The 27,355-nt window shown below is 42.7% G+C and overlaps 1 protein-coding gene across 2 annotated transcripts in view; it reads left to right on the forward strand.

Moving 5' to 3' along the window:
• Positions 1-6,492, forward strand: part of pths (probable ATP-dependent RNA helicase DDX47) — a 36,405-nt gene extending 29,913 nt beyond the window's left edge. For both annotated transcript variants that reach the window (XM_080276923.1, XM_080276889.1), the window contains one exon: positions 5,071-6,492. In XM_080276923.1, coding sequence (XP_080133049.1) covers positions 5,071-5,211 — 141 coding nt within the window. In that variant the 3' untranslated portion in view covers positions 5,212-6,492. The remainder of the gene's footprint in view (positions 1-5,070) is intronic.
• Positions 6,493-27,355: the final 20,863 nt, after the last annotated feature.

Here is a 27,355-nt window from a genome sequence, read left to right on the forward strand (position 1 = left end):
AGTTTAGTTAGTTCTTTCGTGGTTACCATGTATGGACTAACATAAAACTTAGTGTGCAGAGGTAGTAAGCCCTTAATTTTTGACAGTCATTAATGAAACACATGTTATTGTTACTGTGATCAGCCTGCATCCCACATTGTAAAGTGACCAGCCGTTGGCAGTGATACAGAAATGTCAAATATGTTCTGTTATCAGCACATGCTCCATAAATTATTGTAAAAAATACCAGGGGCTTGTCCACACCTTTCTACATACACTCATCACCCTTACATTGGCCCAGCTCTAGTGTTTCTGCATACACTCATCACCCATGTCCCGTTTCAGCTTCAGTCCACCTTATCTCCCTGCTGTAAACTGCACTTTTCTGTTTATCAAATGTGTGATATTTTATCCTATTACAGTATTATGTCTGAGGTGACCGTGACAAACAGACGTCCACCCAGCTGTTGGCCTGCATTTATGTCAAGCTACCTTCCAAACTATGTGTCTTAACACCTTTAGTCCAGTGACTTACTTTCTTTAGCATTTTACTTATGCTATCCCCAGATTATTATATTTAGCTGTGGGTAGAAGTTTAAAATTTTACTTTTTCTTTTCTAGAGATCTCTCCTAAGCAGAAACCATTTACTACACTGGGTGATACCCATATAACCGGGGGTTTTGGCTGGGTTAAGTGTCCTCATGATTCCCCTATCTAAAAATCATGAAAGTATGCTAGACGTTTTCAGAGAGCCTTGGAGGGCCCAATACCTGCCCAGGGCCCCAGCCAAATGGGCAGGTTTGCATGGCCATGTGGAATGTGAGAGGTTTGAATGAGAAAAGCAAGAGAGTGTAAGTAGTGAATGTGTTCAAGATTGCGAGATATGATGTGATGGCATTGTGTGAAGCAAAGATGAAGGGGTATGAAGCTGAGGAGTGGGAGGGTGTGAAATGTGTAAGGTCAGGCATGAATAGGCGAGGAAGATGCAGGGAAGGAGTTGCTTTTTTGATGAATGAAGTGTGGCAGAGTGGAGTGAGAGATTACAAATGTGTCAGTATGAGATGTATGTATGTCAAGTTCAAGTTTGAGAAGGTGAAAGTGGTGGTGATTGTACTGTATGCACCGTGTGATGACAGGAATGAGACAGAGAAAGACAGGTTTTGAGATGAGTTGAATGTAGTAGTAGGAGACTTGCCCAGGAGTTGTAAAGTGTTTGTAATCGGGCATATGAATGGGAGAGTAGGCACTGGTCCTGTGAATGATATAATGGGTAGTAATAGAGTACCAGGAGAGAATGATAATGGGAAGTGATTGAAGGACTTGTGTCAGGAAAGGAGATTGTGCATTTGTAATTCTTACTTCAAGCATAAAGACGCACATAAATATACATGGTACAGAAGGAATTGAGATTGTGCTGAAAGGAGCCTGATTGATTACGTGCTTGTTGAGAAATCGGTGCCGGGAAGTGTTGCTGATACGAGGACAGTGAGAGGATGATGTGAGGTGTGTCAGATCATATGATTGTGGTATGCAAGATTAAGCTGAGAGGAGTGAGGTGGACCAGGAGAGAGAGGAGCAGTCAGGGAGAAAGACTGAAAATTGAGAAGCTGAGGAACAAAGAAATGGCAGATGAGTACAGAACCTAAGTAGGGGAGGAGTTAGAATCAGTGAATTGGAATGAAATGGATCTGGACAGCCTTTGGAATACATATAGGGATTGCATAGTTAGGAATGCTAAAGCAGTGTGTGATGTGGCAAGAGTAGCAACAAAGAAGAAATGTACGGCATGGTGGGATGAAGAAGTTAAGAGTGCAATGGAGGAAAAGAGGAAGTGGCTAGAGTGGATACAGAACAGGGGTTCTGTTGAAATAAGAAATGAATATATTGAGAGCAAGAAGCATGTAAAGAGACTATTTATCTATTGCCAGACACCATAATCCCGTAAGGCGTGGCCATTTGACTTTGAGTTATATGTTTTTCAGGGAGGGGCACTAACCCTCCACCAACCCACTTGTTGACACGTAGGGAGCACGTATGGTTTGGTTACAAGGTTACCACCCATCGTTGTAAATGGTTTCTTGGCCTACAGGAAACCATTTGGCTTGTCACTCAATGTAAAGCCACCTGTAAAGAAAAGAAAAGCAATAAGAAGTGACAGGAAAGATGGGAGAAATAGGAAGAGAGGAGGGCAGGCACAGAAAAAGAATGATAAAGGCTTAGAAAGAAGTAGGCAGCAGTACATCGTGACTAGTGAGAGGAAAAAGGAGGAGGTAAATGATGATCTGTCTGTCTGTCTATTGCCAGACACCTTAATCCCGTAAGGGGTGGCCACAAACAAATCGCCTCCATGTCGCCCTGTCCCCCGCCATTTCACTGTCCTGCTACCAGCTCACAACCCCCTCTCTCATATCCCTCTTCACTCCATCTCTCCATCTCATCCTTGGCCTCCCCCTCCCTCTCCCCCCCTCCACCTCACTCACATACACTCTTCTCATCAGTCTCTCACTCTCCATCCTCTCCACATGGCCAAACCACCTCAGTGTGTTTCTCCTAACCCTTCCTATCCCATCCACCTCCACACCACGATGTTCCTGCACATCCTCATTTGTCAGTCTGTCTCTTCATGTGACCCCACAGGCACCTCTCAGCTCATTTCCACTGCTCCCACTCTTGACTTCTGTCTCTCCAGCAAGGTCCAAGCTTCACTTCCATGCATTAAAGTTGGTATCACAGTACTGTCATGAAGTAACTTTTTCACTTCCATGCTCACCTTCTTGTTTCTTATCAATGCTCTCAAGGAACCAGCAACCTTTCTTCCTTGTTGTACCCTTTCAAGCACTTCACCCTCTAAACTTTCATCCTTACTCATCACACTACCCAAGTACTTAAACGCACTCACATTTTACATTTCCTCCTCATCCAACCTCACTGTACATTCACTGACTTTACTTCTTTCGAAGACCATAACTTTTCTGTTCCCTACCTTCACCTTTATATTCCTTTTCATACACACTCTCCCAAACTCAAAATGATGATCTAAGAAGAAAAATGAATGCAAATTACTCTGAAAATAGGAAGTTAGTCTGGAAAGAGGTGCAGAAATGTAGAAGTGACAGTGGAAAGAAATGTGAAAGTGTGAAGCATGTAAGTGGTAGATTATTAACCCATGGGGATGAAGTAAGGACCAGATGGAAAGAATATTTTGAAAGTCTGATGAATGGGAATGGAGAGAGCAAAGCGATATTTAACATGATTGGTTTGAGGGGCGTAGAGTGCAAGAAAATTGTGGCATAAGTCTGTTGAGTGTTGTAGGGAAGGTATATGGAAGAATTATCATAGAGAAAGTAAGACAGCTGTCAGAAGTCCCAGTGATTGACAAACAGGGTGTCTTTAGGAGTGGCAGAGGCTGTGTGGATCAAATATTGCAGTGAGACAGATAGTGGAGAAGGCTTATGAGAAGGACTATATGTTTACAGCATTTATGGATCTGGAAAAAGCATACGACAAAGCAGACAGAGAAAGATTTTGGAAGGATATGCACATGTACAGTATAGATGGTAAGCTGCTAGGTGCTGTCAAGAGTTTTTATGATGGTTATGTGGCATGTTTAAGAGTAAATGGGCATCTGAGTGAATGGTTCACAATCATTGTGGGTGTGTGACAAGGTTGTGCGACGTCCCCATGGTTGTTCAGTATATATATGTATGGATGAGATGATGCGAGAAGTAAAAACATGGGTAACTGATAAAGAGATGGCATTGGTAATGAATAGTGATGGATGGATTATCTCAAATTTGATGTATGCTGATGATGCAGTGCCACTTACAAATACCGAACAAGTGCTTGGTAGATAAGTGCAGAAATTTGTGGATGTCTCTGAGCATCATGCTATGAGAACAAATGTAGAAAAGACTAAAGTGATGGTTATTGAGAGAAGGTAAATCCCAGTGTGATGTTACAGTGAATGGAGAGAAAGACTTGAATTGGTGAGAGAGTTCAAATACCTGTGTACAGTGATAGAAAAGAGAGGAAAATGTGCTGAAGTAGTGAAAAGTAGAGTGACAGTAGGAAGGAAAGTAGCTGGTGCTGTGAAGGCCTGGATAAGAAACAGAGGCTTGAGTGCTGCAGCAGCGCAAGGCTTAATTGAAGGAGTGTTAGTCTCAACTTTAACATGCAGGTGTGAGACTATGATGTGACATGAAAATGAAAAGTCAAGAGTAAGAGCAGTGGAGATGGGACTGTTGAGGAATGTACTGTATGTGGAGTACAAAGAGTGGATAGGATATTGAGTAATGTGATTCGTGAAAGCTGCGGAGTGAGGAATTCTGTGGACACCGGAATCAAAGAGAGTCCACTGAGATGGTATGCTCATGTGGAGAAAATGGATGACAATAGAGTGGTGAAAAAGGGATATCCAAGTCAGTTTGAAGGAGGGAGGAGGCAAGTTAGACCAAGAAGAAGGTGGGGAGATCTGATGGATGAGTGTGTGAGGAAAAGAGATATGGAAGTTGGTGAGGTGAAAGGACTGACAAGAGATCAAGCTGGCTGGATGAATTTTGTGCGAAGTGCATTACCAAGGATATGGCACCCCATTTTAACGTGACGGTGTTAGGATTGAATATTGGATAGGTATATATGAAGCTACAGTACTGTACATGGTGAAACATTGTGGCCTATCAGATGGGGCCAGGATTCTGTGGGCTTGAATGATGAGTAAATGGAAGATGGCCCATTGAATTGGGCAAACTTTGGCTGTCTAGATGCTGCTACTCCTCACTCTGCCCTGGGGTGGGAAAGGAGGTCCAGATGATGATGATGATGATGTAATCAGACTGATGGGTTAATGCATGCCCCTCTGTTTTGTTCTTAATCTTCCTCTCATCATCATCATTGAGCACCATATTCATCAAGTTACCCCTTTCTTTAATGTTTGTGTTGCTGTTCCTTACCAGATGTCGGAGCATCAATTAGTTGCAGAGTGGCTGCAGTGAAAACACCTTACAAGCCCTGCTGTCACTGCTCCCTCCTGCCAGTCTAACCCTGCCTCCCTCATTTATATTTGTCCCTAACATCCATGTGTACCCTTGCAGGAGATGGCCAGGCTGGATGAAAGGTCTGGGAAACGTGGAAAGAAGAGAGAAGTGGAAGAAGACGGGGAGGAGAGCATGGGGGTCCGGAACCGCATTAAGAACAAGAATAACAGTAAAAAGAAATTCAAAAAACATAAATAAACTTAAAGGAGAGCATTTCTATTTCTGTATACCAGTATACAAGTACTGCCTAGTTAAAACAGTCACATGCAAGTGTTAACTCAGTTGAATTTCATTTGTGTTTTGTTCATGCTCAGACAAGTACACTGTATCATCATCATCACCATCATCATCATCATTACAGTCTCTTTTGTCAGGAAGTATGTACTGTAGTGCCTTTATTGTATTAGCTACTACCAGACCTGCCGATGGTAAAATTTTCTCACCATCCCTCAGCTACATCATCCTCTTTCTAACACTGCAGTACAACTGTTCAAGCTCCAAGTACAGTGAACTCTCAATTATCCATTGTAATTCAGCCAAGCCCTATGCCAGTTAAAGTAAAATGCCAGATATAGCATATCCTGTGCAGCATTCGGCTTTGGGCTGGATATTATGATTCTGTCCGTCTCGACCCTCAATCCTAAAAACTTTACCATGAGTAAAAGATGAAAACTAAGCATGTAAAAGCAACACAGTAATGATACAATACAGTAATACAGTAATGTATATAGTGTATGTACTCACCAAATGTTGGCATCAGTGGTGAGAAACAGCATGGGGGGATTTGCACTTGCTAACAGTCCTGTCTCAAAAATGCGATTTTTGAGACCGGACGCACAGACCTATTTGCAACCTGAAGGGGTTGAAAGTTTGGTGAATGGGAATGGAGAGAGCAGAGCAGCTGTAAGCATGATTGGTTTGGGGAGTGTGCAGAGAAGGAATGCAGTGCCAGGAAATGTGACTCTCGCAGAAGTGAAGCATGTTGTGAAACGGTTTAAAAAAAATGGGAAGGCAGCCGGTGTTGATGAGGTGTATGCAGAGATGATTAAGTGTAGTGGAGAAAGTGGAATAAAGTGCTTGCTGGAGATATGTAAGAAGGCATGGATGAGTGAAACTGTGCCACTAGAGTGGAAAAAGGCTGTAATTGTACCCCTGTACAAAAATAAAGGTGAGTGAAGTGAGTGCAAGAATTATTGTGGCATAAGTCTATTGAGTGTTGTAGGGAAGGTATATGGAAAAATTATCATAGAAAAAGTAAGAGGAATATCGGAAGACCCAGTGAGTGACGAACAGGGAGGCTTTAGGAGTGCAAGAGAATTTATGGACCAAATATTTGCAGAGAGACAGATAGTAGAGAAGGCTTATGAGAAGGACTGTGTGTTTACGACATTGATGAATCTGGAAAAAGCATACAACAGATTAGACAGAGAAGGATTGTGGAAGGCTTTGCATATGTATGGTGTAGATGGTAAGCTGCTAGGTGCCGTTAAGAGTTTTTATGATGATAGGCATTTGTAAGGGTGAATGGACATCTAAGTGAGCGGTTCACAATCAGTTTGGGCGTGCGACAAGGTTGGGCAATGTTCCCATGGTTGTTCAGCATATATATGGATGGGGTGATGAATGAAGTAAAAACAAGAGCTATGGAGAGAGGGATGCCGTTAGTAATGAATGGTGATGGATGAAAAATCTCAAATTTTATGTATGCTGATGATGCAGTACTACATACTTGCAAGTACCGGACGAGACCTTGGTAGACTAGTGCAGGATGTTGTGGATGTCTGTGAGCACTGTGCCTTGAGAGTAAATGTAGAAATGAGTAAAGTGATGTTATTGAGAGAGAAGGTGACTCCCAGTGTGATGTTACAGTGATTGGAGTGAGACTGAAATTGATGAGTGTTGAAATACCTGGGTACAGTGGAAAAAAAAAAAAAAAGAGGAAGATGTGCAAAAGAAGTGAGACTAGGGAGGAAAGTAGCTGGTGCTATGATGGCCTTGTTAAAGAAACAGAGGATTGAGTGTTGCAGCTGCACGAGGCTTGCATGAAGGAGTGTTAGTGCCAATTTTAACATATGGGTGTGAGACTATGGTATGGCATGAAAATGAAAAGTCAAGAGTAAGATCAGTGGAGATGAGACTGTTGAGGAATGTATGTAGAGTACAGAGAGTGGGTAGGATACAGAGTAATGTGATGCATGACAGATGCGGAGTGAGGAAGTCTGTGGACACCAGAATCAAAGAGAGTGTACTGAGATGGTATTGTCATGTGGAGAGAATGGACGACAGTAGCGTGGTGATAAAGGTATATGTGAGCGAATTTGAAGGTTGGAGGTGAGGTAAGCCGAGAAAGTGGAGAGATATGGTGGATGAGTGTGCGGAGTGACAAGAGATCGAGCTGGCTATTTATTCAGTGCATCACACTTCATTATCCTTTCACATGCAATTGATGTAAGCTGAGTCGATGGTAAAACGATACGGATACATACAGGAGGACATTAAGGTGTAATGTACAAAATAAATCATCAGGGATGAGGTGCTACGAATCAGTTTGTGCCACCTACAAGATGGCCCTTGATGTGACCATTACCTGTATTCTTGTCGATTAAGGAAGTTCCCTAACTCCTTTTCTTCAGCGATTTGTTTGTTACACATTTCTGTCTTCTTCTGTGTTGCACAAATACTTTCAATATTGTCATACTTTGCATAAAATGTGTACAAAAGGATATATACCAGCCACATCCAAAAAAATATCGTAGTGGAAGAGGTGTTAGGGAGTAGCTTCCCGACAAGAATATGAGCCCATATGTGTAAGGAGAATACATATACCACATAGCGAATTAATCTTTATGACTTTTATTTTTTTGTTTTTTTAAAGACAAGTTTATTCATTTTATATTTATTTGCCTACATGCATGCAAGAAGCTGCTATAATTTATCTGTCATTCATCAGAATATAGTTGTTTAACCTTAACTTGACCCAGATTATTTTTTTTCTTTTTGCTGTTGATTTCACTCAGCTTAGTGACAAAGACAGTACTACGGCTGTACATCCTATATAGCACTTCGTGACAAACATGAAATTCTGGTGCTAATGTACTGCGACAAACCAGCATTTAGTCAGAAGAGGTGGTAATTATAGGCCAAGCTAGAATAAAAGGAGTATAACATATTTACGCTGCCATATCGGTGAGTTATTGGTTTCCTTTGTAATTACCCTGCTTCCTTTTTTCCTTAGAGAAATTATCGTAGGCTGTATTTCTTCTGCAGGAAGAACTCCTATAAGGGCATGCACAGTCCTCTCAAGATTCTAGTTCTTCCTGCTAAACCAAAGTCTAAGTTATGTCACATAAGTAATATGTGGTCCGTAAATAGCACTCCAGTGGAAACACGGGGGTAGGCGTTGTGGGGACAGCTCAGTCTGCTGGTGTGGGTGTGGAAGTGGCAGTATGAATAGGGAATTAATATTCTATCTATCTATCTATTGCCAGACGCCTCAATCCCATTTGGGGTGGCCACAAACAAATCGCCTCCAAGTCGCCCTGTCCCCCGCCATTTCACTACCCTGCTCCCAACTCACACCCCCCTCTCTCATATACCTCTCCACCCCATCCCTCCATCTCATCCTCGGTCTCCCCCTCCCTCTTCCACCCTCCACCTCACTCACATACACTCTCTTCGTCAGTCTTTCACCCTCCATCCTCTCCACATGGCCAAACCACCTCAGTGTGTTCCTCACAACGCTTCCTATCACCTGTAAATGCTGCAAGGAGAGGGTTACAGCCCAAAGTTCTTTTAAATCCCATCAGTACAACACAGTGTGAATACGTGGGCAGCTTTCTTTCTCCCACTACCTAACGAAAAGGAGGAAGGCTGACTGAGCCATCCAAGAATAAATGAAAAATTGTCCCCGTGGAGTAAAAGAGCATTATATATGGACCACCCTCAATAGTGAGTGCGTTTGATTCCTTTCCACCTGTAATTCCAAGTCATTTTCGTAAATTCAGAATAAGCTTTGCGAGTTACTGATTCGAGCTGCCAGACAGGTGTAAGTGCTGATGATCTGAATGGGGAAGTGGTTTGTGGGACAGTTTGCTGTTGGCCTGTGGTACAAAATGGGACAGAAGGTGTGGGACAGGTGAAAGACGGTCCCGTCTCGACTTTTTTCCCTCAATCTTGTCCATCAGCTGTTCTAGAACCGAGGTGTGAGCGTCAATCTGGATCCCTGAGGCCATGCGTCTGTACCTGAGAAAAAAAATTTAAGATTAGTAGTCCAATCTTAAGGGTCCTTCTATCACCATGCTTATCTATACAATTTAATACAAATTTAAGTAAGTACAGTTGTGCACTGAAGTGGAGTGTTTACTTTGTGTGTGTACATAGGAAGGTCCACAATATACTTTCCTTACCTCTACTTGGCCTATATTTGCGCCCTCTTTGCAGCTACATATTCAAGTAGCTCAGTGGCAAATGAAAGAATGCTACAGCTCTACATTTTTTTTCATACTTATTTTACCAAACGGACGCAGCCTTTCCATATTTTCTGTTGAAATGAGTCTTTCACAGGCTACTTGTTGTTATTCCTGGATCACTGTAACTGAAATGCGCGCTCCCGCCGCCAAACCCCCCACCCCACTACCGAGCCACAGCCCCACTCCCACCCCAGGAAGACACCAGTGGGCCAGGTGGACATGATGCCGGCCCAAAACGAGACGTGCTCAGGTGCACCCCGACCTTTTGTCCCTTTTCCCCTCAGCCCGCCCAGCCACGACGTCGCAGTGATGGGAGACTACATCTCGACTGGACCAGCCTTCGCCAGGATCGGGGTGGGACTGCTCCAGATACAGTCCCAGGCATCACCACGGTAATGGCCACTGTACTTACTGGGGAGGGAACGGCCACTGTATGTCCCTCAGCTGTTTCCCCCTGCAGCACCGCGGTAATGGCCACTGTACGTACCGGGGAAGGGACGGCCACTGTACGCCTTTCTGCTGCAGCCACACCTGGAGCCCGCCTCAGTGTGACGGCCACTGTACGCCTTATGCTGCAGCCACACCTGGAGCCCGCCTCAGTGTGACGGCCACTGTATGCACACCAACAGGCAAAGGCGGGAGAGGTGGAACCACGACAACAGCCACTGTACGCATCAGGGAGGGAACGGTAACTGTATGTCCCTCATTCACCTCCTCCTTCTTCTACGGGAGTAGCATCGTGGTAACGGCCACTGTACGTCCCTCAGCTTCTTCCCGTCGGGCAGGCAGACCCGCGGCGACGGCCACTGTACGCGCTAGGGAGGGAACGGTCACTGTACGTCTCTCATCTGCCTCTTCCTCCCGAAGCAGCACTGCAGTAACGGCCACTGTACATCCTGCTGCTCTCCCAAGGGCCTGTGGAACCGCAGCAATGGGCACTGTATGTGTCGGGGAAGGGACGGCCACTGTACGCCCCTCGTCCACAGTCCCGAGGGTTCTGAGGAGAAGGTCCCTTGAGCGGCCCACTCTTCACCTGGCGGCCGTGCGGGACGCCTTTCTGTCTCTCCCTCCTGGTGTGGTTCCCTGGAGATGCTGCCGTTCCAGGAGTGGTGGCGAGGTCCGATAGCTGAAAGCAGAATCCATGCCCTCCAGCCTGCCCCTGAACGACGCCTGGTCCTGACGGACGCCCTACGGACGAGGTGCCGCAACCAGCCCCTGGCAGTGCCCCAGCCTAGAGGCAACCGCAGTCCCAGGACTCCCAGGGACACCCCTCGGACCCCAGGGCGGGACCGCCCTGGCCCCACTCACCATCGGCCCTCCGCCCGGAGTAAGAAGCGGCAGGCCCGGCTCCTGACGCTGTTTGGCCCCAGCCCCGAGGGCCCCTCACCAGGTCAAGGCCCTGACAAGAGAGAGCCTCTCTGCACCCCAGACCAGAAACGCGCCCGGGCTGTGACTCCCCCAGCAGCAGTCCCGTGCCTACCGCGGGAGAGCTCACCTGTAGGGCTCCCTCCGACTCCCGGACGCTAAGCCCAGACATCGGCAGCCCAGTGACGACACAGTGAGATCCCACTGTTGTATCAAAGACTTGAAAGTGACAGTGCCCGTGTATTTGAAATACAATGAGACAGGGATATCACCAGTGAAAGTGTCTCTAACTTAACGTAGCCATATACTGTGTCAGTGCCTAAGTTCCCGGGACTAGAATGATATACCAGTGTCGTGGCGATATCCAAGTTCAACAGACCAGTACACTATATTATATAAAGACTGAGGAGATAGGATTATGAACTGTCACCATCACTCTGTATTATTCTGCTGTACAATACTCAGGTGTTATCACAGTGTATGTGTGACGTGATGTCCTATTGTTAACTAGCCTGTCACTATTCCTGTTCCACATCATGTATATCATTGTATGTATATTGTAAGGGAAATTGGATTAAGGCAGTATATGTGTTGAGGTGTCCTGCCGAGTTTTTATGCCCTATTCCTTTGTAAGTGTTCTAGTTCTAGAAAGAGGACCCCGCTCAGTCGATGGTACGAGAAGTCGCCCTAAAAACATTCAGCATAACATTACCACAGCTACTGTATGGGGAATTTTATAAACTTACCTCTGAAACGTCTCCCAGTTGCTGGCCATGTATTTTGATGTTCCTAATGCGCATTTTTAAATTTGAATGCTGGCTGTCAAACAAGTGAGGTTAGGTTGGAATAGGTTTTGTTTGGTTAGGTTAGGTTTGGTTTAATTATTACGTTTCCCATTGCATTGACACGGAAAATCACTAACGCGTCCAGTCGGAGTGGTGGTTGGTAAACAACGGGGCCAAAGTCAACTGAACGCGGCCAGTCGGAGAGAATGGTAGGCAAACATTGAGCGTCCGCTTTTTTACATACCCCAAAGTAGGTATATTTGTCTTTTTCCAACCACTTCTTGCACTCACAGTGGAACAGCTAACTATCTGTGTTGCTTATGTACCACAATTGAGATCCTGAGTTTATTATAGGTGGGCGCCTTCGTGACTACCGTCATATCTTGACAATCCATTGCTAGCTGTAGGCAAGTTGGAGAGATGACAGTTTTACACCATGTTAGAGTGAAAAGAATGTAGTGTTAGCAGGTATTATATAGGTTGGTGGTGGTGAAGCTGTCCGAAACGACGGGGGGTCGGTACCAGACTATGACGGGAAATACTTTGTGGAATCAGACATCGTTAAAGCAAACTCTACTGCTCTGCCACAGGGCCCACCAACAGGTCATTAAAAAAAAATCAGGGTAAATTTTTACAAGTAACCAACGTTTTCTTTTATTATTATTTTTATGGTTTCCAATGCAAAATACCGTGTTTTAATTAGTTTTGACCTTCATTTTTGGGGGAAAATCCCCCTTTTGTAATTTTGAGTAATTTCCAAAAGTGGGTTTATCCCCTCAAATCAAGATCAAAATTAATTGAAAACATACTAATCTGCATTAAACTAACGCAATCTAACCTAACCTAGGGCCTCACATAAACCGAGTGCACACGCCTGCACCAGCCAATGTGGCACAACATTCATCCGCTACTGAGAGAGAGCCTAAGCCACTACATGACAACCCCTATAAAATTAGCTCCCCCAACTCAAACTAGGCTTAAAAGGTAAGTCTTGGTTAGAATAGTTCAGGGACGTAATATAATGAAAATCGGTAACGTTGGTTACTTCTAAAGTTATACCAAAACCAGTCCTCGATAGGACAAACTTAATATGTATTCAGTATCTAATATGTATTCAGCAGGTACAGTACTGACGCCGAAGTGATGACATGTAAAGGTGTGGGATGCGTACGAGTATTGCAAAGCTTATAAGGGCTGCAGGAAATTGATTCTCTACTAGCCAATTTCACCGAGTCTGGCACTATCCGTGATGTCCTTAACACCTGTAGCACTGATAAAGGTCCTCAGTACTGGATATACCTTTTTGTATTGCCTTTTTATATTGGTTCTCATGGTAATAAATAGAGGTTAACCCAGTGCAGAGCATTTACATGAACACTACAGGCGATGAGGACGTCACTGATGATGCCAGACTTGGTGAAATGGGATACAGTCTGTGTCCTGAGTCGGGAACAAACAAAAGTTCATGTAATTGAAGAAATGTGAAGGGAGAATGAACATATAAGCAAAATGTATATATAGCTAAAGATTTGTATTTTGAGAAGCAAACGATTTTTTTCTTTTTTTTTTTAATAGTGGATATAGTTGAAGAAATGTCAAGGGAGAAGTACAGTACCTGAGATGAGACGTTCTGACACAATCGTCATAAGCGTGGACCAGCGCCAGGAACTCGCCCCAGGTGTCAGGGTCAGCCTCCAGCATGGCCAACACCTCCACTGCCTCTAACTCTCCTGCAGCACATTATTTCATCTCATCTTAGGTTAGTATTACATCATAACTTATTTTAGGTCAGTATTGTATCTCAGATTAGTCAGGGTCAACTTTTAACATGGCTAAAACTTCCACTGCCATTAACTAATAGCTTGGCATATTGTTTTAGTGAAGCGTGAATAAATATGTCTTGAATTAATATAACTTCGTGTTGACCTGAGGGTGAAAATTCCTTGAGAGCATGCACAGGAAATCAAGAAGCTAATTTCAAGAAACTTTAGCCAAAAATCAAGGTACCTCTGCATATATTTTAACGTTCGTTTAACTTCCGTTTCGCTTTCTTGGCTTCCAGTCTGCAAATATATTCTGCCGTCTTTTTGATAATTTATATTTAATTATTATGTGCATATTCTTTCTACTCCCGCGACTGAAACAAAACGATAAACACTGATATTTCCGTTTTAGAGTGACCACCTGACTCAAAAGTGAAAGTTAGGATTGGATTTTATTGAGAGAGAGAGAGAGAGAGAGAGAGAATATAAAAAAAAAAACATGATATGCTTACCTAGATTAATCCCTGCAGCCACTACCACCGTCAGAGGGTTGGGGCCACACTCTTCCGACCCCCTCACGCCCATCGTCATCATCACGCCCAAACCCGCCCACAACGCCGCCCACACGCCAAAGAGCGCCTGAAGGATGAGGAAACATATGAGGAAATCGGTGAGTTCTGATCGTAACGTTTATCTCTTTATTTCCTAACAGTTTTATGTATTTGTCTGTTTATTTGCTAACATTTATTTATTATTCATTTATTTATTGTATCGTTAAATGTAAGGAATTGTGGGTAATGGTGCATCAGACTGATTATTAGTATCATGGTTTATAGAATTCATCTTCTGTTCCAGTATGCATGAAATATTTAGTACAGGAAAACAAAAAAAAACTATCACTGTATATGGCCTCAAAATTTTTGATATTGATCAAGAGCATAAAATTTTCACGGGGGGGGGGTGAGGGGGGCTTAAAAACACCAACCCCCATCCAAAACCCCACCAGCTATATGGATTTTCTTTCTCTCTCTCTCTCTCTCTCTCTCTCTCTCTCTCTCTCTCTCTCTCTCTCTCTCCATTTTTGTCCCATGCTCCATAAATCGTTTAAAAATGATTGCGTTCTTTCCCTGTCGAGATGTAAGTGTTAAGGTCGTTTTTTGAATGGCTTCAGAAATTCCGTAACACCTATTCCATAGCGATTTATTGTACACATTACACCTCAGTATCCTTTTTGTGTGATGCAAATTATATTCATGTTATAAAGAAAGAAATAACGTACAGGAGAATGTGTCCTGTAGGTGTAATGGGGAAAATAAGTGGCAAAGGAAGAAGTGCTGTGATGCTTCCTGTTACAGTTATAATACGAGCTTTATGTATACAGCTGGAACACACACACACACACACACACACACACACACACACACACACACACACACACACACACACACACCTTGTTCTCAGTATCATGTGGGGAAATCGGCAAGAAAATACTGAGAAAGAGAGAGAGGGGGGGGGTGCGGTTCGTACTCACCATGCCTGTCTTGCGAAAAAGTCCAGTTCAATGCGGTCTTCTCTTCTTTATATACTCCAGAGAGAGAGAGAGAGAGAGAGAGAGAGACTAACAAGCTGAGAGGTACTTCAACTGCCTACGTGAAATCAAAGAAATCCGGGGCCAATAGGACAGGAACAAAAAAATAAAAAGCTTCCTTCTTCTTTTTCCTTTTTGTTTTCTTCTTTTTCATCTTGTTTCTTCTTTTTCGTTTTCGTTTTTCTTTTCCTCTCCTCTCCTCTCTTTTTTTTCCTTTTTCTTTTCCTCTTTTTTGTCTTCTTCTTTACGCATTTGCATCAGCCAGACTTAGGGCACGGGAGGAAGAAGGCCACCCACGTATTCCCAGCGTATCATACTTGAAGGGATTTATGAAAAAAAGAATGAGCTGGAATCCTCTCCCTGCACCGCATACTGGCTTTAATATGCGCCCCCCCCCCACATTGCCACCCCCCACTGCCCCCTCCCCACATTGCCCAATACATATATTACAAACATCCTCGCGACTCCAAAGGCATACAAGGGTGAAATAGAACTTAGAATATCTTAGTTTGACTTAGGGCATCAACTATACTCTTTTCACCGCAGCTTGGTCCAGATTTTCATCCTTTTGCAACGTATTTGATGTAGCTCAGTGGCAGAAGACAATACTATACAGTCTTTCCAAGGCACTTCCTCGTGACTAGTATAATTTTTAGTGCCATCTCTTTCTACAACTCAGTAGTCAAGATGGAAAGATGGCAATTTTTAGGCCAAGTCTGAGTAAAAGCACTATAGATGATTAGATAAAATTTGTGGTCTAGATTAACCCTCCCTAATCTTTACCCTTCATTACGATAACACCTCACGCCTCATCGGGAGCGTAGGGGGCCTCGACTAGGCTTGTCAGTCTGGATATTTAAGGGTTATAAATGGACAGATACAAGAATATAGACAAACACAGACAGAACAACAGAAATACAGGCAGACACAGAGACAGACAGAAAAGTAGGCAGACACAGACAGAAATATAGACAGGTTAAGCAGACTTTTTTTTTTCTTTACTTGGAGGGGAAAATCTTGCGGGATTCTAGTCTTTGGTTCCTTTTTCCAGGCATAAAAAAAGACAGACACAGAAAAACGAATACACACACACACACACACACACACACACACACACACACACACACACACACACACACACAGCACAGAACCTTGAATTTGTATAGATCCTTTTGATGATTTGATCAGGTGAAATAAGATAATATTATTTGCTTTGTTTCTTTTATTTTTGTCAGTACTTTTTTGCGGGCGTAGTTGCATATATTCATTAACCACCCCAATCACCAATTAACATGGCTACAGTGTTCTAATTTCCTAATAAGTTCTCATTTAACTCATTTAGAGGTTATAAAGAGAGTTATATTTTGCTTGACTCTGCAGTATATTAAGTGTTGATTATATATGAAGTTTTATTATTATTATTATTATTATTATTATTATTATTATTAATAGTATTTGTGATAATATATATTTTTGCCATTATGATGTCCTTAAAGTTTAAGAGATTAATGGAGTGAATTATTACTTTTGCGAGTTTAATATATTCAGAAGGCATTTATTTTTGCTGTAGTTAGGGAAGGAAATGGGAGATAGATGCAGAAAACTTGAGTTGTGTAAAGAAAAGGAGAGCTACACGAAGTGGATTAGGATTATATTTTCATTATTTAAAATATGGGGACTGCATACTTATTGCTGGAGATGGAAGAGAGAAGACAAGCTAAAGAAACCGATGAAGGCAAAATACGTTTTAAGCAAGAAGAGGAGGAGGAGGAGGAGAAGGAGGAAGAAGAAGAAGAAGAAGAAGAAAAGGAGGAGGAGGAGGAGGAGGAAGAAGAAGAAGAAGAAGAAGATGCTGATGCCAATGATGACGATGATGAGAAAGAAGGATTAGATTTATGTTTATGAGATAGTGAGAATCAAAGAATCTGTTCTAGACCAAAAGGCATTGAAAAATACATGCAGTCTGAAAGATGATGAAGACATTGTTCAGAAAATGGGTATACACGTATAAACTTAAAGGAAGAACATGGTAGTCCCCGTCCCTTTCCAAGATTGATAGAAAACTCCACACCATATGAAGAATAATTCCAGGTTCATCCAAGTGTATGCTGATGTTGGTCTGTTTTCCAAGGCGGTCAGAACCTGGCGCCCTCCCCAGCGGTGACGCAGGCGTGGTAGCGCCCCATCTGCAGCAGCGAGAGGGAGTCCTGCCATGCACTGGGGTTCTGCTGTATTCGCCACGCCACCTCCTCCACTGTCACGGGCTCTGGAACACAAATATTTTTAAAGTTACACAAAGAGAAGGGCAAGTAGAGTGAAAAACAAGCACCTTTGCTCACTTCCCTTGCTGCCCCTTGCCCTGACAGAAACGTGACAACTTTGCCACCACCTGCGGCACAACTTAAAGTCTATGGGTCGTCCTTGCGTGTGCAAAATATAGTTTCGAGTGCGCTACGTACATACATGAATACATACATGTCAATAGTTTGTAGATGGACAAGAGAATCGAAAAATCTTAGGTAACCATACATCATGCTCCACAAGTTCTCTTTCTGTGGCAGACGGTGGCCCACAGACGACACCAATATGGACCAAACTCATCAAGTCATCTGTCGAGTAAGCCAGTTCCTTTAAAAATGATTGTCAGGGTTTGAAGGTCTGTTACATACTGTACATACTGGACATATACACATCAGTGTCATTAGTATAGATGGCATGGCATTAGACTGGTGAAGATTATTTTTTGTTTAAATGATGGGCTCGAAACTCAGCCACAGAGGACATCAAAATGGGAGCTGGTAGGGCATGTTGTAAATCGGAGCAAGGCAGACATCTGGTGTGAGTGGTGGTAGTATCCGCTGGTAGTGTGGCCTCGCATCCTGTTGGCTGATCTAGTTATATATCTTGCTAGTTATGTATCTAGTTATCTGTCGTCCTAGTTATATGTCTTGTTATCTGTCATCCTTTATTACCCCATCAGCAGTATTGGAGACGGGACCAGGCTGCTTAGTTCACACATTAAAGACGAGAGTAATCCGTCGCTTTCCCTGAGTGTCAGTAATTAACCCCAACCACTGTAAACCATAATGAGCCACGTCTCATTGTAGCGCCTTAACCCACTAGACCAACAGGCGTCCAGTTGGTTACACGGTTCCTGCCCAACGTAATATATGATTTTCTGGGCTACGAGAAACTATTTGGCTTGCCCCTCAGTGTAGAGTCACCTGAAGGCAGCATTACATCGAGTGGATCTCTATTGGTTCTTATCAATTTATATACAGACTGACAACTCATACCGATACAAACACAACCAGTAAAACAAGGCCACTTTTATATACACTACTCTGCCTTTATTTGCACTGCCAGGGGTGGTTTTACGGCTGGGTAAATTGCTCAGGTCCCCCCCACAAACTGGGCCACCAAATTTTGGATAGTACAGTATCATAATATTAATGATAGATGTTTTAATACAATTTTAGTTTTATTCTTTCACTAAACCGCAAGTAAGTACAAATATTTTAGAACCTGGACTATTCTGTGATTAAGCTACTGGTATTTTAAGGTCAGGATATGAAAATCAAAAGTTGTGCTGGAGGACCCCCCTCTCCTGCCCAAGTCCCCCCTCCTCTTCCGAAGTGTAAAGCCATCGCTGTACATTACTATTCTACTCTCATATGCTCTACTTTACTTTCATATGAACTGCTCTACCGTTATATGGACTATACTATCCTTACCGATATATATGCACCTTCCAATTCGCACTTGGCGAGCATTGGGTAGGGTAAATTTAAGCTATCACTCTCCTTCCTGGTGAAAGTTCGGTACCGGAGAACGCCATTATACGAACATTGACCTCAAGAAAAGCGATGAAGCAACAAAGATGAGAAATTGTGAGAGGGAGTGGGTAGGGGTCGATAAAGTTGGTGTGATTGCATTTATTTATTTATTTATTTATTTATTTAACGAGGCATCGACAGAAAAGCAAGTAGAACAAACAGGACTGGCTTACACGTAGCAAATATATTATTATTATTATTATTATTATTATTACCTGTATACAACTGCCTTACCTCCTGTCACCTGAGTTATCACTTGGGCTAGTCTCACAATCGGGTTGGGTCCACAGCCATCACTAGCACTTCTCTCCTGCCTCACTGCTTGCCTTCCTGCCTGAGTCACTGCTGCCTCACCTCCTACAGCAAACACCATCACCACCACAACTACCACCAACGCTCGTGTTACCGCCATAGGGAGGATGAACTGTGTGAGATGTTAGCCAAAAATTTCGCTCCTTTATACACGGGACCCTTCATTAGGCCTGGAGGACTCGGATGTCAACAAAACAAGTCGGCGATTTACTCCTTTACCTATAATTCTCTCATACCGGTGGCTATTTTACTTTCATATGTAATTTATTATTATTTTTGTCACCCTTAGCAATCTGAATTACGTGCCTGTTTCGATTTTACAGGCTAAAAATCATTTGTCGAACTTTTTAACAGACGTTTCCTGAATCCATTCGTCCCATGGGCCTACCTAACACCAATTAACAATCAAGGTAAATTACAAGGACCCTCTCTCTCTCTCTCTCTCTCTCTCTCTCTCTCTCTCTCTCTCTCTCTCAACTGTGTATGACGTAAAAGCTGAGCAGGAATCAAGGAACGCTCTTCTGAAGCAATATGGAGGGTGCTGTTATTTTCTTTGCTTTTGTTGGCACTTTAGTTGATTGCAGCGTAATTTAAGTGAAGAGAGAGAGAGAGAGAGAGAGAGAGAGAGAGAGAGAGAGAGAGAGTGAGTTGTGGGCGACTGTGTACCTAAAGTAGCGTGTGTGTGTGTGTGTGTGTGTGTGTGTGTGTGTGTGTGTACTGCCTGTGATTGCTGATTGGTTGTCTTTCTCCACCCACCACCTCCTACACACACACACACACACACACACACACACACACACACACACACACACACACACACACACACACACACACACACACACACACACACACACACACACACACACACACACACACACACACACACACACACACACACACACACACACACACACACACACACACTCTACACCCACACTTTTACATCCACTCTCATTCTTACCCTCACCCACACATCCGCACCCACTCCCACATACTCCCACCCACACCCTCACTCCACCCACAAACCCACACCCCCATTCCCACCCCCACCCACACTCACCTTTTATAACCACTCACTTCCCGTTTTCGCCGAGACCTGAAAAGAGCATAAACAATTATAAGCAAAACGGGACATTGCAATCTTCACTAAATATTTGAATCATACTAAGGAGGGTCGCTTAATACTGACCCATGTCTCTTCAATTTTCTGTATTGTCGGAGTCTAAATCTGTCTCTAAATTTCTTCGTTATTTATTATTTTTTTTAACCAGATTATTTAACGTATTTTATCAAGTTCTTTAGTTTATTCGTCTGCCGTCTAAATATGTCTCTCCAAATTTATTCGGCTTTTTTATTGTTTATTTTTAACATTATTGAACTCATTTTTGTATTAGCATTTTTATTATATTATTCACTTGTTTAAGACTTGCCTGCTCTATTTTATCCTTATTTATATACCGTATTGTGTTGTCATTAGTTTCCTTACTTCATTAGCAAATCAGTCTAATTATTCGGTTGCCTATATTAACATTTACTTAGAGTATATAGTAAATAATAGAAAAAGACTGTAATGGGTATTAGATCTGGGTGGTTAATATCCTTTTGTGCGTTGCATATATAGATTGTGACTATATTGGATTTTTATAAGCAGAAAAGGACAGTAAGGTGTAATATGCAAAATAAATCGCTTAGGAAGAGGTGCTGGGGAGCATTCTTAACCAACGAGAATACAGCCCTAAGTATCTCTGTTATCTCTCATGTCACAACCCTTCCCGCCGTCAAGCCGCCCTCCCCCCTCCCTCCCATCATGTACTCCTTATCACCTGATCGTACCATCTCGTTCTGGGGAGGTTCGTGGATAACAGGTAGGCTTAGACGCATCTCTCTCTCTCTCTCTCTCTCTCTCTCTCTTTGAAATGCTGATATCCTCATTCAAGAAGGCGCTTCGAGCACGCGCGCACACACACACACACACACACACACACACACACACTAATCATTGTTTAGTGTCAGTGTCTTATTATCTGGAAGTTGAGATTAAAAAATCACACAAACAAACAAACTGATAGCGATGTGTCAGTGTCTGATTATCCTCACCTGGGGAGACCCGGGACGCACACACACACACACACACACACACACACACACACACACACACACACACACACACACACACACACACACACAATCGGTAGAGAGGTGGCCTGCCGTTCTAACAGACCCACGTTCAAATCCCCGCTGGAGCAGGGAATAGTTTAAGGATTTGAATTTCATTAAATCAGGCTTTACTGATCTACCAAAAGACCCACCGACATGTCGTAAAAATACCCCCGCTAATACCAATACATCAGTCCTGTATGAGACAGCCCTAGCATGTATTCAATATGGACGGTGGGTCAACGCCGAAGTGGTGACATGTAGAGGTGTATGGTATGTAGGAGGACTGCTGGGCCTTGATAGTAGGCTGTGAAGCCTATGCCCAGAGTCGGATACATAAAAAAAAAAAAAAAAAAAAACACACACACACACAGATGAAAAAGATTATGAATGTTCAAGACTTTGTCCTTACCCCAGTGACTTCGGCAGGCAATGAAGAGCTAGATTTCTGTTTCTGAAGGACCACCCAATCCTTGCCGAGTGCAGACGCATCCTTCTCCAGCTGCCACACTCTCTCCTGTACCGAGCTCATCTCCGTTACTGACGCGTCTTCCTGGAGTGAATATTTTGAGTATTTTCCAGGCGCCGAATCTTTGCCGATCACCGTTTTCTTTTCTGCCTCCAATTTCTTTTCCAGTCCCGACTTCCCTTCCAGCACCGAATGATCCCTCCCTGGTGCCGAAGTCTTCCCTCGCAGCCGATCCCTCCCGGTTTTTGTTATTATTGTTGTTGTACGTATTTTCTCACCCCAGCCCTCACACACCACGTACACGCACACCACCACCACCATCCAGGTGTACTGAGAAAGGCCAAGGACCCAGTCGAGGAATTTATAAACCAAGATATATTTGAACAGCACCCAGAGGTCAAATTTGGGAAAGTGGAAGTAGATGGACATTTTGGTGGGATTTATAATAGGTGGTTTTAGTGGTCTAGGTGGTTTTAGTGGTTGAACAGAGTGGTTTTAGTGGGTGAATGGAAGGGTATAGGTGGTTTACGTGGGAGAGAGAGTGTGGTTGGTGGGGTTAGTGAGAGGGTACTGAAGACGCAGAAGAGATAAACAGTCTTGGTTATATCATCCGGTAGCTATCTTATCACTGTGTTTCTTCCTCCCTCCCCCCCCACCTCTCTCTCTCTCTCTCTCTCTCTCTCTCTCTCTCTCTCTCTCTCTCTCAACCCTTTCACCACTTTGATGCATCTTTTTCACTTCATCCTTGCCACCCCAACACAATTTCGTTAACCCCTTCACTCCGATGACGCATTTTTAGCTCATTCTTGTTATCCCCAGACGATGTTATTCTCGTACTGAAGGGGTTAAGGAATTTTATATCTAACCCCTCGAGTTCGGAAGATCACCTTCAAGCAGAATAAAATAAATAAAGAAATAAAAAGATAAAGAATAGGACAGGCACTACATCAGTTTCATTCCCTCACTGTAAGATTTATTTCCTGAGCCGAATAAAATCGTCTGGTAGGAGTAAGAATTAAAAAAAAAAAAAAGATACATATGGCGTCTTCGTGGTGAAAGGGTTGGAGGAAATGGTAGTAATATAAGGTGGGGAAATGAAAGTCACTTGTACCATCAATATATTTCATTTTCTTGGGTAAAAAATATCGAATGATCACAGGTGGCCACTGCTGCTAATACTACTACTATTACAAACACTACTACTACTAGTGCTACTACTACTATTACTACTACTACTACTACTACTGTTATTATTATTGTGCCCCTCCCTGTAAAACAATTAACTCTAAGCCGTTGGCCACCCCGTTTGGGATACATGGCGTCTGGCAATGAATGAATGAATGAATTATTATTATTATTATTATTATTTTCATCATCATCATCATCAACCCCTTTAGCCCTAGGACTCCTTCGTTAATCTCAGTACCAAAAATCGTCCCCCAAGCTGAGTAAAATCGTCCTTTGGTAGCAAGACAATAATACATCATCGTGGTGAAGGGGTAATGATCCTCGTGCCCCTAGTAACTAAACTCATCATTAGCCTCTTTATCAATGTAATCACGTTATCATTATCGTTATTATCGGTGTCTTGTGTCGGTCATGTTCTCATTTTTATTTTTTTATTTATTTATTTATTTATTTATTTATTTTATCAACAAGGTGATGGATAATATGTAAGCAACGATCATTTTTCCTTTAACGCATTCATCTCTCTCTCTCTCTCTCTCTCTCTCTCTCTCTCTCTCTTTGTTAATTTCTTCTAGTTAATCCACGAAATACAGATTATCCCCCCTCCACCTTCCTTTCTCTCTCTCAATTAGTTTCTTCCATTTAATCCAAGAAATACAGCTCATCCCCTTCCCCCTTCTTCCCCCCCCCTCTCTCTCTCTCTCTCTCTCTCTCTCTCTCTCTCTCTCTCTCTCTCTCTCTCTCTCTCATCGTCTCCCCGTTTTCTGAAGTAGTGGAAGACGGTAGTAGTTAGGGTGAACCAGGTGCTCCATTAACTGCCTTGTTAGAGTCTTTGTTATCTTCTCCCTGCAAGTAGAAAGAAACGCTTCATTAGGCACTGATCTTATTATTTCTATCTGTCTGTCTATCTTTCGGTCTGTTTATCTGTCCAGCCATCTATCTACCTATATCAGTCTATTTATACATCCATGGATCCATCTACCTGTCTGTGTATTTATCTAATTATATCAGTCTGTCTCCATTTATGATCCTAATGGCTTGCTTATATGTTACTGATGCGGACTATGTTGACATTAAAAAATATAGATAAAAACAGAAGATGATTAAGGTTCAACATGCAAAACAAAACACTAAGGAAGAAGTGTTGCGAAGCTTCCTGTCAGCTGAAGTACGGCCATTAGTTTTTGTCATTATTGAAGCATCTACAGGGGTTTGTGTGTCCCTAACTGTGTCATTCACTCATTCACTTATTTTCTCACATTGACTATTTTGCTTACTGAGTTACTGTACGTTTTTGAAGGATGGGGTCCAGGCTTTAATGAGGGGAGCTAGGAAAACGAAATTAAAACTCAGTGGTAGATCAACGCCCGGACCGGGCTTTAGCGAGGGCCCCGTGGGAGGAGAGGACATCATAGCTTTTCACTTTGGAACACGAAATTTTATATGGTGGTAGACCTTCACGAGGACCAGGTTTTCCCCAGAGTGGTATCATTTGGGGTCTCCAGAGTAAACAATTACTTCTTTCCTAGAATATTGCAGAGGTGGGTACGGCTATCAAAGGTGTGCTTTGTCTTGCTTTGTCTGCCAACTGACTGACGTGACTTATCCCACCAATGATGCTGAGGCGTATTCTCTCTCTCTCTCTCTCTCTCTCTCTCTCTCTCTCTCTCTCTCTCTCTCTCTCACGACTAACCTGACTGAGTCCCAGAATACCCACGTAATGGCGCCCTTTGGAGTGATTTGAAGGGCGGGGAGTGAGGAGAAGCAGACACTGGCTTCTTCCACCAGAGGGGCATGTCTTAATAACGGCCCGAGTTCCAGTGTTAGTTCACCTTGCATCTGAAATGTGTAGGTAGTGTTAGAAAGACAGACAGGTAGATAGGTAGATATATAGATACAAAGGGGGGGATGATGGCTAGGAGCATACCCTGGGGCTTTTCTTACGAACCAAATTCGAGTGTTAGTCCATCTTGCATCTGAAATATATTGGTAGGTACTACTTATTCAGTTTTTTTTAAAGACGAAAATGGAATAATGAAGAATTAGCACTAAGCCATAATATGGCTAAATGGCAGTGTAGAAGAGGGAAAACAAAAACCGGAAGAAACACGGAAATATCAAGAAAAGAGGTTGGGCAGAAGAGGACAGTAAGGAGAAAGACTGGAGATAAAAAGGCCCCATTTAGTCGTCTCTTACGACAAGCAGGGATACCGGGGAAATATTCTTCCCCCCCCCTCCCATTTTTAAAAAAATTTTTTTGAGTGACGAGATGAAGCCTAGCCATCTATCATGATCCAGTCACTGGCCACGCATACTTCAACGGAAGGTTATTGGATATATCTTAGTTTTGGTTGCAAGCGTTGATAACTTCCCTTTTACTCAGTCCTTTACTGAGTATTGTGATTATTTATGTCCACAGTAATAAAACTTGAACTGAAAAAGGATCCGAAGTGTTTATTTAAAGTCCCAGTGAAAAAAGCCTATGCATTATTGTTCAGACATTCTGTACAGTATGAATGACGAAAAGTAAACAAGTGGTGAGAAAACGCACCCTCAAGTCGAATATTTTTACAGCTTTCCGCTCCGTTTTAGAAGCACTCACTGCAAACGTCGCCTCACCGTCGTATCTGGGGGTTAGAAGTGCTGTTAGTGGGCTGGAATGAGGTAGAGTTAGTCAATGTTAGGTGCCGGTAGTGTTAGGTTCGAGTTAGATTTGGTTAGGTTACGTTCAGCTTGGCCATGTTGTCAGCTGGTTCCGGAGATTTCGTCACGCCTGTTCCTGAAAGATTTATTTCACAAACAGTATACCGGTATTTTTACCATCATGTACACCATTGAGGCAACCTGTTTTGATACTAGGAATATACAACATCGCCGGAGAGAATATTGCGGTGAAATAAGTATAATAACCTCTGAGAAAAAAGCACTACGAAATCAAAGCCTTTCCCAAGCGCTAGCTGACAAACCACCCCGCAGTTACCCTACGAAGAAGAAGAACGTTCGGGAAAAATGGCGTGGCCTGCGACGTTGACCGTATTTCTTATTCTTGTGCGGCTTGTGCGACTTGTGCTGGTGGTTCCACAGGGCTGACTTATTGTCCGCCTTTTCAGTTCACTCAGTCCATAAGACTTGATCCAAGAATGAGCCGTCAAGGTGGAAAGAATGGATATGTTGACAGTCCAAGTCAACAAACGTGTTCTTATTGTGGCTTCAGAATCTGGTGCAAGTGTGAACCAATTAAGTAGAACTGTTCCCTGCTAAGAAAATAAGTGAAAAGCACATTGTACGCAAAGATTGAATTGCAGTGACTGCTGGATATTAACACTTTTTTTTTATTAGGCTGGATGGTGACATTCTTCGCCCTGATGTAAACAACTGACCAAATGATTGTCGGAAAGGTGTTCGTGTGAGATCTACTTCAAGATATAAAGACAGCCACAGACAGCACCAGCCACCCTGTAAAAGGAATGGTTTCATCACCGGATAAGGCATCTACTATCATCTGGAGAACCTCACCGAGTGTTTAAGGTAAAGTAACCTAGAGTATGTTTTGGTGAAAATATAACAGGAGGGCTTTCACTCTTGCGCAACAGTACTGTGCTTTTTTTTCCCACATAAAATATTATCTGATTATCAAAGTCATATGTTTAAAAAGTTGCGGAAATACGCTATTTTAAAAGTTATTAAGTACAGAATCTCAACAGTCGTGCACACTGACCTATCCCAATGAAATCTAACCTAACCCTGAAAGCAACACTGAACATTGGTGGGTGTCAACCCTTCTGTTATATTGGTTATTTCAGCAGAATTTAGGTGTCAGATGGAATACACAGCGACGAGACTTAATCCATGTCATAATCTTTTTCATTCTAGGAATGAGAGCTTTCTTAGAGTTTTCTTTGTTTTGTGAACTTTTATTCTTTTGTCAAGAAACAAATTTTTAAAGGTTTTTAGAAAATACTGTACTACCATCTCTTTTCAAATCTTAATTAACTGATCGGTTATTATGTAAAGGCTTTTCATAAACTTCCTTGAGAAAATTAGCTTTGAGAACGGGTACAGTAATTATTTTGTCATTATTTCTCTTAAAACTGCGAAACTGAGCAATAATTTCTTACATTTTTGATGAATACTGGATGATATAAATTAATAGTAGCTGCCGTTATCTGACAGTTTAGTTGAATACAATTTATTTGACACATCTGATGACGGAAATATACCGGTAGCTTGTCGTTTTGATTGTGCATTTTCAAGGAATTTATGCTTTGTTATGTTAGGTCTGGTTAATACCAGTGAACATGGTACATCGTTTCACACATGAGAAGTACTCTTTTTAGCAACAATGTAAGAATTGTCCTTCAGCACTTGTATATATGCATTTTCTGTTTTATTCTTGCTACCCCGAACGAT

This window comes from Coenobita brevimanus, chromosome 1 (genome assembly GCF_032717465.1).
Source record: "Coenobita brevimanus isolate Jiangsu-jjx chromosome 1, ASM3271746v2, whole genome shotgun sequence".
NCBI lineage: Eukaryota > Metazoa > Arthropoda > Malacostraca > Decapoda > Coenobitidae > Coenobita > Coenobita brevimanus.